The sequence below is a fragment of the Staurois parvus genome, unplaced genomic scaffold, assembly GCF_062004578.1.
Source record: "Staurois parvus isolate SC_StPar_1 unplaced genomic scaffold, SC_StPar_1.0 ptg000352l, whole genome shotgun sequence".
In the NCBI taxonomy this organism is placed as follows: Eukaryota; Metazoa; Chordata; class Amphibia; order Anura; family Ranidae; genus Staurois; species Staurois parvus.
The window spans coordinates 3,443,595-3,457,996 of NW_028318148.1; the positions used below are offsets into that span (position 1 = coordinate 3,443,595).

At 38.7% G+C, this 14,402-nt stretch overlaps 1 protein-coding gene across 2 annotated transcripts in view; it reads right to left on the bottom strand.

Moving 5' to 3' along the window:
- Window positions 1-6,674: 6,674 nt before the first annotated feature.
- Window positions 6,675-14,402, bottom strand: part of COL5A1 (collagen type V alpha 1 chain) — a 298,677-nt gene continuing 290,949 nt past the window's right edge. For both annotated transcript variants that reach the window (XM_089684686.1, XM_089684685.1), the window contains exon 66: window positions 6,675-11,865. In XM_089684686.1, coding sequence (XP_089540812.1) covers window positions 11,719-11,865 — 147 coding nt within the window. In that variant the 3' untranslated portion in view covers window positions 6,675-11,718. The remainder of the gene's footprint in view (window positions 11,866-14,402) is intronic.

A 14,402-nucleotide genomic window follows, 5' to 3' on the forward strand; every position in this document is an offset into this window, starting at 1 on the left:
CCGGGATGTTTACTAGACTCTTGTTCGGACAGATTTCAGTGAGTTATTCCTAAAAATTACAGGCCAACAATAAAAAAAATACATATTTCCATGCAAGAAAATGTACCACTTTGAGCACAGAAATGCTGACATAATTAGACCGCTAGGGAGGTTACCTGAACAAGCTGAATTAGAGGCTGATTGGTGCAGCTGTGCATGGTAGCCAGTTTTAGTAAAACAACCCCTTAATGTCTAGCACATAGAATGTCAGGACCAGCAAGGGAGGATAAGGTTTTCTAGTCTTTAAACACTGTGATTTCTTCTACAAGGACAAAGACCCCAGTGGATAAAAGTCTTGTTAAGACATGAAATGCCCAGATCCACTACAGGGACAGCCCACTTTTTAATGAACACTTTTTGCTATCTCCTAAATAAATCACTTATTTGTGAACATGCAGAGAACTCTTCGATTGAAATGTTGGTCTGCAGAGCAGCCATTTAAAAAAACCATCTTCTGTGCATGCCCTTTGAGGGTCAACATCACTTTGGAGCTGAATTGGACACCCTCATCAAGGATGTTACTGAAGGTACCAATACCAGTTTTTAAGACCGAGTACAAGTACCAATACTTTTTCTCAAGTACTCAATACCAGTTACCAATACCTTTTTTAGTGTTATAGCGACTTGACCTTTTTCGTGTGGTGCGGTGCGATTTGAGCCCATGCAAAATGAATAGGCTCAAATTGCACTGCAAAGAATAGCATGTGATTTGAACAGGAATGTGCTGCAATTCCTGTGCAAATAACGTGGTTTCCTGCACCGCTCCTGTGTGAACCCAAGCTGAGCCCACAGCATCCAATGAAAACCTTTTCCTAGATGCAGACGTATCTATAATGCCCTCCACAATTCAATGGTCTCTCTAGATACCTCAAGAGCCTGAGAACGCATTGGGGAACATCTGTACATTTTTTTGTTGACGTCCCATTCTTTTATGCTGGTCATAAAAGCAGAGCTACACATAGGCTGCCCATACACTTACAATAGTCTTTAGATCTTCCACCAACTGTGTAGTGGGAGGGCCTGTCTGATCTAATTTCTTCTTCAGGGGGGTGTGCCCTTTCATGGTGGGGCTCCAACAACAGTAGGATTGTGGGGAGTCTGATTAACCACCTACAATGAGGAGCTCCTTCTGTCACCATCCGCTTTCACCCCCTCCCAGTATCCTGTGTATGGAGTATTCCATCTACACAACTCAGATACATCGTATGCAGAGCAGAGATCAATGTCCGGCTTATGGAATCCCTGAACTCTCCCAGCTCTCCCTGTCTGTACTGAGTACACTGCATGGAGCAACTTTGCCATTCTCATTGGGATACAGGACATGCCCACCCTATGATGCCTCGCTGCATGTCATCTGCCTTCCATACAGAATGAGAAGCGAAAGGTAGGGGGAAGAGGGCCTTGGAGCACGTTGGGAGCTAGATCTAAGTTACCACAATGACATCAATGACCACACATAGGGGCTGTACACTGCAGGGAGGGTTGCTGGCTGTTGTGAGCTGAGCCTGGGTTCTTACAGGAGTGGTGGGGGAAACGCATGTGATTCAGACAGGATTTGCACTGCATTCATATTCAAATCACATGCGGTTCTTTTGTACTGCGATTTGAGCCCATTCATTTTGTATGTGCTCAAATCGCACCGCAAAGGTATCAGTTTCAGTTATCTGAGCATTCTTACGAGTATTCATGAAAATACTCAGTATCAGCATCTATGCAACCCTAGTAAGTATACTCATCTACTCCAGCAGAAGAAGTCTAAGCCTCGAGCTGGAAGAGCTCGCCAACCTCCCCAACCCAAGGTGAAGAAGAATTGCCTTCAATACTTCCAGGCTTCAACCTCTCAAGCTTGCCACAGATGACTCAGTTTTTTTTGATCAGCCAGTAGGCTGATTGAAAGCATTGAATGAATTCCCCAATCCACAAAAGTGAGGTGGATGGGGGAATCCTGAGATCAGAATACACTGGTCAATGCTGCAGTCACACCAAAATTTACCAATAGCCCATAAATAGATTGAAATTTGTTTGGTTCAGCAGGGACTGCCTGAAGTATGATCCATCTTTATTACTAAACCCACAACAGTAAAATTAGTATATGCAGTAAAATATGCTCATTATACTCACTGTGGAACCTAAGGGGTTAATCCTCTGCATTGTGTAAAAAGGCTGTTTGATCCTGACTTCTCTGATCCTCCTTTTCTGCCAGTGTCCCCTCATCTCCTGATAAGACATATCCTGTGGAGACACTCTGCACGTGCTCAGTTTGGTGTGTATTGCTAGAGAGGTGTTATTTTTTTCTTGGTACAGTGCATGTGATCAGCACAGGGCCAATCAGCATTGTCCAGACAGAAGTCAGGGGTTCTGCATCCTCCTAGAGCAGAAAGAAATTTCCTCCTACAATCTTTAATCAGTGCTCTGATGGACATTGATGGAGCAGTCTTGTGACTTCTAACTGCTCATGAGAAAATGGAAATGCTATTTTTTTAGTAGATATAAACTGCTAAATACATGTTCTGTGTACTGTGGGAGACCAGATATAGTGAATGCAGGGTCCTGGGTTTAGTAACACTTTACAGGTGAACCAGCCTTCTGGTTTGTTCTTAAACACTGGGCCTCTAATCCCCCAAAAAACTGCAGGTAATTCCTTGTTGGTATAAAGGGACACCCCACTTTCTTTGGTGGGGACATGTCTGTTAGGCTTTGTGGACACCTGAATAGACAGCATCTCAGATGGTACAAGAGATTGTTTCCCAGGGCTACAAACTAGAATTCTGCTCCCAGCCTCCCACTGGTATGTCTTCCAACCTCTCTGTGTCACTGCACAGATTAGCCGGCCTTGCAGGTCTTCTGGATCAAGGGGTTATGCCCAAGTTTCTGTGGTGGAAAGATTTGGGGATTTTGCTCCAATGCCTGACAGGATCAGATCATCAGATCACTTTCCAAACAATGCAATGTCTTAGCAAGAGAGGTAAACATGATTATGTACTGGTCATAAATTCACAATGCAGCCTTGTCTGACTTTTACATTTTGGGCATTGACAATTGGCAGGCAGTCTTCCATAGTGGATGCTTCACGGTTGCTGAGTTTTAATGACATGGTTGTTGAAGCCCAGAAAATATTTTGTGGAACATATCTTGACTTTTTTTAAAATTAAATCTGAGTCAAGATTTTGCCCTGAGTACTATCAAGGGTCAAATTTCAGAACTTGTGATCATATTCTAGAGACTACTATCCTCCCATTCTTTGATTATGACTTTGTACAGGGTGTCTTTAATCTGCCTGTATGTTCACCTGTATGCCCATGGGGTTTGAATGTTGGTTCTTTTGGTATTTCAAAAACTGCCCTTTGAATATATTAGGCATATTCAACCTTCTATGCACACCCACATGGTTGCTTTCACCGTCTTCGCAAGATGTGTGCCTGAAATGGCAGCCTTCCTTTGTAAAGACTCTTTTGTTGTCTTACATAGAGAAAAGGTAGTGCTGAGGTGTACAGCCTCTTTCCACTACTTCCCTCCCATATGGTCCTTGTGTAGGGGAACCAGCCTCTTGTGCCACCATTTCTTGGTGGCTCAGGCAGTTCATTGTTAAAGTCTCTGGTTTCATGGATCAAGTTCCACCATCTTCCGCTAAAGCCCACTTTACTTGATCTGTGATTGTTTCTTGGCATTGGGCAACTGTTTTCCAGTTGCTTGATGCTGGCTGGAGCTGGTCTTCTGTTCACATGTTCTCTAGGTTTTATCAGGTGGATGTACATACTTCATGCCAGTTTGGGCACAAGGTTCTTCAGGCAGTTCATTGGGCTATAGACAGTCCCCAAATTGGTTCTGTTTGTTTTTTAGTGGGTCTGTCTGCATTTTATTTGTTGTTTTGACCTCCCCTCAGCTGGACTGCTTCTGGATGTCCCAGATGTCCTGGAACCCTGTGTATCTCAATGAATGAGAAAGAAAAGATTTTTGTACTAACCATAAAATCCATCTCTTGGAATTCATTGTGGGACACAGGCCCCACCATTCTGTGTTTTTCTTGCTCAAAACATAGCATATAGCCTATTAACCAGTTCCAGTCTGGGCCAGTTCTGAAATTCCTCTCCTACATCTAAAGATTATCCTTTTTTTGCTAGAAAACTACTTAGAACCCCCAAGCATTATATATTTTTATGCAGAGGCCCTAGAGAATAAAAGGGTGTGTGTGTTGCCTATTTTTATGTCACATGAAATTTGCATTAAAAAAACTGCTGAGCAAACTGTTTGGAGTTACCTGTTAAACTCTCTCAATATAGTATTTTTCCACTCTTGTGGGGAAAAATAGCAAATAATAATAATATAGCATATACAATTGCAATTGAATATTGTTAAAAAATACCTTTGCTTTTCACTCTACAGCACTGTAATTTTCTGTAAAATGCAATATGGAAACCTGGAGACGTTCTGTACACAGATGGTGTGCAGAACACCCCTCAGATATGTCATTTCCTGCTTGTCTGTTTGGCTCACTGATAATTTCAGAAGTCTGCACTAAGATACAAGTCAGTTTTTGTGCATCCTCTGCAACAAAAATGTAACTTTAAATGTGATTTCCTTTTGGGAGTATCTCACCAAAACAGATGCAGTTTTACTCATTCCTTGTGATTGCAGGTGCAGCAGCAGATAGATAATTATAGAGTCACTCCCATACAGATACATGGACACTGACAAACAAAGGAATCTTCAAAAAAAACATAAAAAAAATAAATAAGTTTATTTTTTTTTAATCTACTTTATGGCTATCACATGGGATGACCAACTTCTCTTGTGATAGGAGGTGCCTTGAAAGGTCCTCTTTATGGAGAGATCTGAGGTCTATTAGACCCCATATCTCTCCTCTGCCCTTTAAAGCATCAGATCAAACCAAGAAGTGGCAAAATCCTTCTTGCATTTATCTTAGTCGCTTCTGGTGTCTGATGTTGCTCCTCTCTTTGTCTGACGTCAGTTTCCAGGAACTGCATGCCACTGGTCACATCTTTACCAGGCTCCCTGTGCACTTGGGCAAGCCAGGTAAAGGTGTGGGGAGGGCATTCTTCTTGTGAGCACACTCCAGCCCTGCTGTACAAGGACTGTAGGCTGGATCAAATTTAGGTACTTACATTATCAATTGTATTTTTAAATGCAAGCAGTGTATTAACCACATGCCGCCCAGCCACTGTAGAAATACGGTGGCAGGGCAGCACGGCTGGGAAAAACTACGTTTTAAAACGTGTGTTTTTAAAACAGGTAGGGGGCACGCTCGAGGCGCGCCGCCGCCCTACCTGTCCCGCCGATCATGTCCGCGGATGTCAGTCACCGGGTCACAGCCTGTCGTTACCGGCTATGTCCCGGCGATTAGCTGCAATCAGTGACATAGAGCACAGCTGCAGTAGCTGTGCTTTCTGTCAGTTCCCTGACAGCTCCTGACACGCTGATCTGGACAGAAGAGTTTCTGTCCCGATCAGCGGTGTTCCCTGCAGTACACCCCCCCCGCCCCCTAGTAAAACACTCCCCTCACACAGTTAAACCTTTCACTGAATAATAAAGTTAACCCCTTCCTCCCCAGTGCCATTAGTACAGTGTCAGTGTTTTTTTTTTTTTTTTGCACTGATCACTGTATTGGTGTCACTGGGGATGTCAGTGACCCCAAGTCAGTCCCCCCCCCCATGTCAGAATGTCCGCTTATCGCCGCCATTATTAGTATAAAATTTTTTTTTTAAATCCCAGTATCTTTCCCGCCATTTGTAAACGCTATAACTTTCACGTAAACCAATTAATTTACACGTATTGGGGTTTTTTGTAGCAAAAGACATGTTGCAGAATGCATTTTGGCAGAAATTTATGACTAAATTTGATTTTTAATTTTTTTTTTACTGGACATGTTTTATAGCAAAAGTCCAAAATATAGTTTTTTTTCCTCAAAATTTCCAGCCTTTTTTTTATAGCGCAAAAAATAAAAACCACACAGGCGATCAAATACCACCGAAAGAAAGCTCAATTTGTGGGAAAAAAAGGGATGTAAATTTAATTTATGTACCGTATTGCATGACCGCGCAATTGTCAGTTAAACTAGCGCAGCGCTGTATAGCAAAAAAATGGCGTAAGTTGCAGTATCTATACCATAGTTTGTAGACGCTATAACTTTCACACAAAGCAATCAATATACACTTATTGGGATTTTTTTTACCAAAAACATGTAGCAGAATATATTTTGGCCTAAATTTATAACTAACTTTGAGTTTACTATATATTTTTTATAGCTGAAAGTAAAATTATTGTTTTTCTTCAAAATTTTTGATCTTTTTTTGTTTATAGCGTGAAAAATAAAAAGCGCACAGGTGATCAAATACCACCGAAAGAAAGCTCTATTTGTGTGAAAAAAAGGACGTAAATTTAGTTTTAAAGCAGCATTGCATGACCGCGCAATTATCAGTTGAATTAGTGCAGCGCTGAGTAGCAAAAAGAGGCCTGGTCAATAAGAAAGGTAAATACTCAGGAGGGCAAGTGGTTAATGATTACAAAGCTGCTTTTAATATGTGCCTTTTATATCTGCCTTAGAGTTCAGCTATCTCTAAGAGCTCCTTAATGCAGGGCACTGTTCTTAACATTTCACATGGAACAGAGCACAAAAATAAATAAAAAATCTTTATTATACTTAATAAAAACATTCACATCAAGTAAACAAATGAGATAGAACAGTAAACTTGATTTATTGCAAACAAATAAACTAGTACATTTTTTACACAGGTTTAAAATATAAAAAAACCCTTTGAGGGCATCTCAATTTAGATTGTAGTATACTAAATGGAATTTGCACATCAGGACTGTGCAGTTTCTGACTTTGTAACACCAGGGTTTCTTAATTTATCTGAATTTCAAGTCATATTTTATATATTTTAAGGGGGCAACAAGAAAAAAAACACAAAATTACACCAGAAATAATGGATTTTTCTGCAGGTATAGGGAATGTTTATTTCAATATATCTTTTGTATTTTTCTCATTTTATTTTTATGGAAAATATTGGTACTATTAAAACAAATTACAAACAATTTTAAATTATAAAATGTTTGATTAAATCAGTTACAACAAGATCACATGACCTAAACAAGATCACATCAGTTAGTTTAAATATTTTTCAATATTGTTTGGAGCGAAATGTGCAAACCAGTTTTGGTTCTTTGGTAAAAATTGGCCAAAGGGGTAATTATTTCAGCATTGTAGTTATATCAAATAGAAAGAAAATACTTTTTTTATTATGCTTGCAATGTGGTGAAATCTACAATAAATTCAAAAGGACAAAGGTATGAAGGAAAATGTTTGAGAACGACCTTGCATGCATAACTTTTCTGCAAGCTTTCATACACTTAAAAAGTCAGAAAGCTCCAGGCCTTCTCTCATTTTAGAAGGGAAATGGGTTTTTCATCTGCCTAGTACGACCCTCTCTGTATCATCCCAATGGTAGCAAAAAATATAATCATATCTTCTTTCACATTTTCAGCAAGACATTTGAATGTAATACAATAATGAATACAAAATTTAATACGACTGATTTGTGAAATTTTTATTCATTTTGAGCTGGTTAGTTATGCATGAGCAAACTATTCTAGTGAGGAAAAAAATTGCTCTAGCCCATTTAATATAACGTGTGAATATTCCATTTTAAGGTATCAATTATGCGAAATGGCAATTGAGAAGCCTAAAACGGTTAGTTGGGTTTGGGACATTGCAAAATTATGAAAGCTTTAAATCTTTTATTTTAGTAAGTTTTTTTCATATTTGTATGAAAATATACAACCAAATAAACAATTTGTAGAAGTAATAGCATTTTATTTCCCCATTGTTTCCTATAGTGTGCAAGGTTTATTTATGCAGCAGAGATTTAGGAGTGGTTAAGAAAATAATGGTTTGCTTTTTATGTAAAGAACCAAACTTATCATGAATCTATAGGAGCAAAAAGACAGAACCCCCAAAATCAATTTACACATAGTCTTGATGGAATATTCTAAAACACATGTACTCCTCTTAACTGGTGACATTTGTTCATTTGCATAATTGTTGTGTCAGTTGGTTTGTCAACCCTACAGATTTTTACTCATTGAATTGAAAAATAATAGACGCACGTGGCCAACATAGTCACTCCAACAAACCACAATACCATGCTTCAAAATGGTCAGTCAGCAGAATTGCATATGACACACAGCTCCACAGCTGCAGTAGATATAGTTTCACATATCAAACGTTTACTTATGTATGTTTGTGCATAATAAATAGTCAGAACTTTGACACCAATGTCATTATTTAGGGCCTTTTTTTTTTGCTCCCCTACAATTATGTAGTTTTATTTTTACCAGTACCCCTGCCATATTTAATTATTTATTGTTGTTCATAGATCAGTTTCAGGCAATGTAAAATTGGCATATTATTTTACTGTGCAATGTGGGAAATAAAATATATCCCACCAGGAAAAAAATACCACGGGAAACAAAAAGAATTAACACCTTGTAAACTAAATCTAACTGTTGGCCTAACCCCTTAATCCCTAACTTGGTTATAAACCTTTAAGCTAAGTCTATTTCTAAACTCAATCTTTATTATTAACTCTTTATCTAACCTACCATTCTGGAACTTTGTAGAATTTCTTTTTTCAATCAATACTGCTACCCAATATGGTTAGTTATTCTGCTGAGAATTAATGTAACATCCATGAATAACAACTCTGTTAATTTTCTGCAGTGATAAATCTAATCCCCAGAAACTTCTACATGAAAAACTATTTTATAATGCCAAAAACACAGTTATCAAACCTGAAAGTAAATGTATCACACAAAAATCCTGATCCTAATCCTTGGCCTGTAAACCTACCCAATAAAGTGTATATCCCCATGCAGGGCAAAGCAACAGGTTTGCTTAATGTTTAATCTCTCCAGCTGAACATATTTACCTTCTTTTTTACTTCCCTGTGGTTCTGTTCAGCTACCAAGGGAAAACAGAGTATACCTTCTGTAAGCTGTATGGTAAAATAATTACCAAGCACCAATGCTATCACAGGAAGTACCAGGTATTTCTATTCACTCCAAACGGCTAAATGCAGCAAGGAGGGAGTAAAGAGCAGATGAGGATATGTTGCTGAGGAGAGGGGCAGGTAAATGAACTGGTTGCTTTGCTGCACGAGCAAACGTATGCTTGAACATACCTATAATCATTTGTATTCATGCCAATACTGATTATCATTTTGGTTGAACTAGTGCATTTTTTTTACCGGATTTCAAAAAACCATTGCTAAATTTGCATATAGGGACTTGTTTAAAATGTTACTTTAAAAATATAATGAAAGGTGGATTAGGCAAAATACTATGTTGGCTTTCAGGAAAAAACAGGAAAAGTATTGGGACATCACCCCAGTAATCTGAAAGACTGACCATTTTGCTTCAGAACACTTCTGGATAGCTTCTAAACACTAGACTAATACTTTCTCTTGCAATTTGATATTGCTACATTATAAAACTTTTACTGGTTTGGTGGCTGCAACAAGTAACCTGACATGAAATGTCAAGGGCAATGAAATAATTACAGATTTTTTTTTTATTTAGGGTTTTTAAAGTAGGTTTTTCCAAATCATGCTACAGCTGGAAAACAAAATCAATTGTAGTCACAAAAAGTTATATACCTATGTGCAGAGTGATCTAGTGCCCTGATCAATTTCCTGACCCTATATACATCTTTTACTTTGTCAGGTATTTATTCAGAAAAGAGTCAAATTCAAGCACTTTGTGTCCCTTTTATTTTTATTTGTTCAGTGAGTCGCACTGAAGTTCCAAAGATCCAGTACAGTACTGGGTATGTAAACTCTCGTCATACTGGGTAACGCAAGAACCTGTTTGGTATGCACATTCGCCAACCTTGGTTTCAACTCCAGGCACAAGACAGCACATGAAAGGAAAAATAAAAAATAGAACATTTCTTCTTCAACAGTTTTTAAACAAACAACATAAGTTAGCACCATAATCAGCATCTGATAACAATTTTGGAGTAATTACAAAATACATAGATGGAGTGATAAGTTTTAAACATTCTAAAATGGGAAAGCTACCGCATTACAGTTCATGTGTTTCCTTGAGTCTTTTTTTTTTTTTTTTTTTTTTTTTATATCCATATCTACACAGTCCATGGATACAAAAGAAGCATGCATTATATCTCCCGTAGGTAGCAGTTTGTGTGGGATATGTCTGACAGTAACTAGTGGTGGTTTATCCACAGTGAAGCACTGCCACTGATGAACAAATATATGAAAAAAATAGCACCACAGGAAAATGAACATAGCACCTATGTCTGACAAGATTCACCCCACTACAAGCAACCTCCCGCTTTGTGACAAGGTAGGAGGTAAAAAAAATAGAGGTTATAACACTGTACAATAATTAGCAACTTATTAGGCTGTTTTGAACCTTGTTACAAGTATATTTCATTGCACTAATCATGTGGAAAGGAGCCCATCCAAGAAGTATAATTTAGGCTCTTTGATCAGCAAGAAGTGTTGCCAGTATATGTGTCAGCTGTATGCACTTTCTTATATCAAAAGGCATACACTTACACTAGTTAAAAAAATAAAATACAAATCCTTACTCAATCAAACATTTTTTACAGCTTTTCCAAGACTTAGCCTGCCAAAAAGGAAAACAGACAAAAACAGCACAATTACATAGTGGTTTGTGTTATTTATTTGTAAGTTGTGTGTTTTGGGGATTTTTTTTTGTTAGAATGACAACATTGCACATTAAAAGTCACCATTCTGCTATTTAACAAGATAAAAATATGATTTTGCATATAGTGTAAATTGCTGACAAACTAATTTTCTTAAGATTTGTAGATTGCAATTTTTAAAACTTAGGGGAAAAAAACGTAGGCTCGTACCACATGCAGGTAGCTTAAAATCTGTTTTCATAAAAAATGTACATGTTGCCATGAGTTTGCCAGTTTTTGCCTGTTATAAGCCTGGTTTACAAAACCAGACCACATGCATGATTTAAAGCTAGGGTAATGAAAATTAGATTTCTTGTAACCTTTAATAACAAACAAAATAATAATAATAATATACAATACAAATAATTACATACAAAAATATAAGCACCTTTAATACAAAGGGACAAGGCAGGCACAGTGACATTTGCTTCCATGTGAAAGACCAACTTATAAATTTTAGAGTGGTGTAAAAAAAAAAAAAATATCAGTCCCCTCAAATTGGTGTCTGGTAGGATGATCTTTTTTAAGCATCTCTGTCACTTGTAGTGATATTCTTTTTTTACATGCGTCTTAGAGAACATTCAAGAGGTTTGTGCATGGATAGAGGACATGCTTTGTCAGGAGTCGTGCTTCTGATGATTGTCACGTGATGCTGTTTAGGTCATGTGATACCAAGGCAGTAGGCAATAAGTGATTTTTTTTTTATTTTCTCCCTACTAGATCTGTGATCCAGGCATAACTCTTTGCCTGTGGCATATTTTGGGGTTCAATTCTTCACCTTTGCAGTTGAGAATGTGCAAGTGAAGACTTGATAAAATGGTGATGAGGTTTCAAGGTTGTTCATTTGGAGAATTGGCATTCTGGTATGCTATTGGCCTCTTTTTTTCTTGAAAAATATGTGTACTTATGTAATTTTACATTTTTGGAGTGTCATTTTAGCCTAGGAAACATACTGGTCCCACTTCAAAGCCAAATTTTTGTGTTGGGTCTCCAAAGTCATTGAACATAAGATCCACTATAGGAGCTTGCTCCACCTTGGGGGTATTGAGTTCCAGGATGGTTTTCTGGTGGCCCTTCTTTGACTGGAAAAAGAGAGGGAAATGAGAACAATAAAATCAGGAGCTGCAGGCAATGAAACATTTCTGGAGTTCTAGTACAAAACCATACCAAAACTCATTTGTGTTTAAACTAAAAATGTATCTAAACCCAAGAACAAACATTTAATATATTGCAGCTTACCAGCCTTTAGATGTGGTAGCTGCATTCATTTTCCTTTCTCTGACTTTTTTCCCCATTATTTCCACCTTGCAATCTAGTTAGTATCACACTTTCTGTCCTAGAGTGATGATGCTCACTTACAGTACTGTATCTATGGAGGAGCAGCATTGTCACCTTAGAATGTTTCTTGTATGCATAGTGTGTGTAGAAAAGGTCATTGTAGTCCCCATCTGGGAGTCTACGTGACAAGGTGATAATGCAGGAGCCTAACTGAGAGAAAAAGCATGGTAACCCTATACAAACTGGTACAAGCCTTTATGGCAGGATCTGGATCCACCAATTATTATTGTAATGAAACATTTAACATATTAACTTCAAACATTCCTTTTAAAGTTACAATGTTAAAGCTTATGTGATATTTTAGTGTTTGAAGTTCTGCTTTAATAGTTATATTAAGCGCTAAAGTATATTTAAACCCAGTCTATATATATATATATATATATATATATAACAGTCCAATAAAATATTAAATAAAAACTGTGCAATATTCAGCTGCAATTCAGAGATTTTCCCAGCAGTTCTTTTTTCCTGTAGCTCAATGTCCTCAGTTTAAGCCAGCATCATTCAACCCACATGCTCTGAGCCAGGTTGTCCTTGACCCACTGCAGCATGTAACTGGACTGTGTGAGGAAAAGTAGCACGGTGATAAACTCATCTCTTTATCAATTGCCTCCTATCACCATACTTCTTGTCAGCACATTAATTAACTGGCTCCTTGTACTCCTTCTCCCTCTCACACTCCGACTGCTGGCACATTAAAATACATTCAATCACGTATTAGTGATTATAGACGTGTATTATTTTGTGCTTTTATATCTTCCTGGAGTTCAGCTTTAACCTAAACCTTTATTATGCCACTCAAATCTTAATCTCCAACATTAAGCTATCTTGTTCTGTGACAGACACCAAATGATCCCAGTTCCTGTGCCAAAAACAAGTGCCACCAAGATGCCAGTGTCAAAACAGACTCATAGTTTCCACTAAGAAAGCCCTTTACTAAGTCGGATGACCCTGTATTTTTATGAGAATGTGCTTGTTGCCTTGCAAAACAATGAGACAGTGTGTCCCCCTGAAGTCAGACACTTTGAGCAATTGCCCCTCCTTGTGCCTTAGTATAAACAGTACAATATAATTTGAAGTCCGCTAACTGAACCAGGTGGTCTACTTTTTTTCTATCATGCATTTACAAAATATATGGTTCAGACACTGTTTTCTAATCCTACCTCTACTAGTACATTATCTTTTGTCATGCTAAAATTGAAAGTGTTGTTCTGGGACATAGAGTTTTGGCACCCAACATTTTATACCTGAACAGGGATGTGCAATTTACATCACCTGATGCCAGAGACATGTAGTACCGAGCAGGTAGTTTAGTATAACATTTAGCCCTGCTGCAGGCAAGAAGCAGGGCTTACTTGTCAGGTGGAATCATTCAGGAAGCTGCGCTGCTTCCTGAGTTCTTAAAAACACAGCGCTAAAGCGCCAGCTCTGGACCCCCATGCATCCACCTCCATAAGCATAGAGGGAGCCGACTGGTAGAAGGGAGGGAGGAGTGTGGACACGTCTGCTCTCCTCCCCTGACCATGAAGCCACGTGTATGATGTCACTTCCAGGTCCCTGTTGACAGATTTCCGAGCCAAGTACCGACATCCTTTGTGGATGTTGGCTAGTAGTTCTCAATGAACTATCATGGCGCTGTTGAGCTCTCTGGTAGTTCAATGAGTCTTCCTGTCAGTGTGACAGTCTGCAGGAGATCCAGTGATCTGCTGAACACTGGTGCAAAGCTTTCCCACATTTTTTTTTCTTTTTACCTGCAAAAAATTGACTATTATTATTATTATTATTAAGGTGAATTTATCCTGTAATGGAGCAGACACAGGAGCTTGATTTGGCTGCTCAGCATGTGCTTGTACTGAGCACCCAAGTGCTTCTGGGTGTGAGGGTAACCTGAAGGAATAAAGTTTTTTTTTTTTTTCCTTGGGGCCAGTGCCTCATTTACTCGCTCAGCAGATGTGCTTCTGCTGAGTGTTACGAGAGCCCAACACTCCCCTTTCCTGACGATCACCCAGTCGGTGCTCATTACATTGTAAGGTCTCTCCCCTCACTGCTAGTCCCTGGGTGTGGTGCTGGAGACTGGCAAGGAGGTGAATAGGAGATGAACAGCACAATTTTAAACATATTAAAAGATGAATGTGCAGTTCCACTCAAAAGCGGAAACTCAGCTTATTTGCCTCCTCTCCCCTCCACTGCCATACTTCGCACCTATTGGGGGGGAGCGGGTACTTGGATTTGACAGGTACCCGCTCCCACTTCCAGCTAACTCCACCCCAGTGAAGTGAGA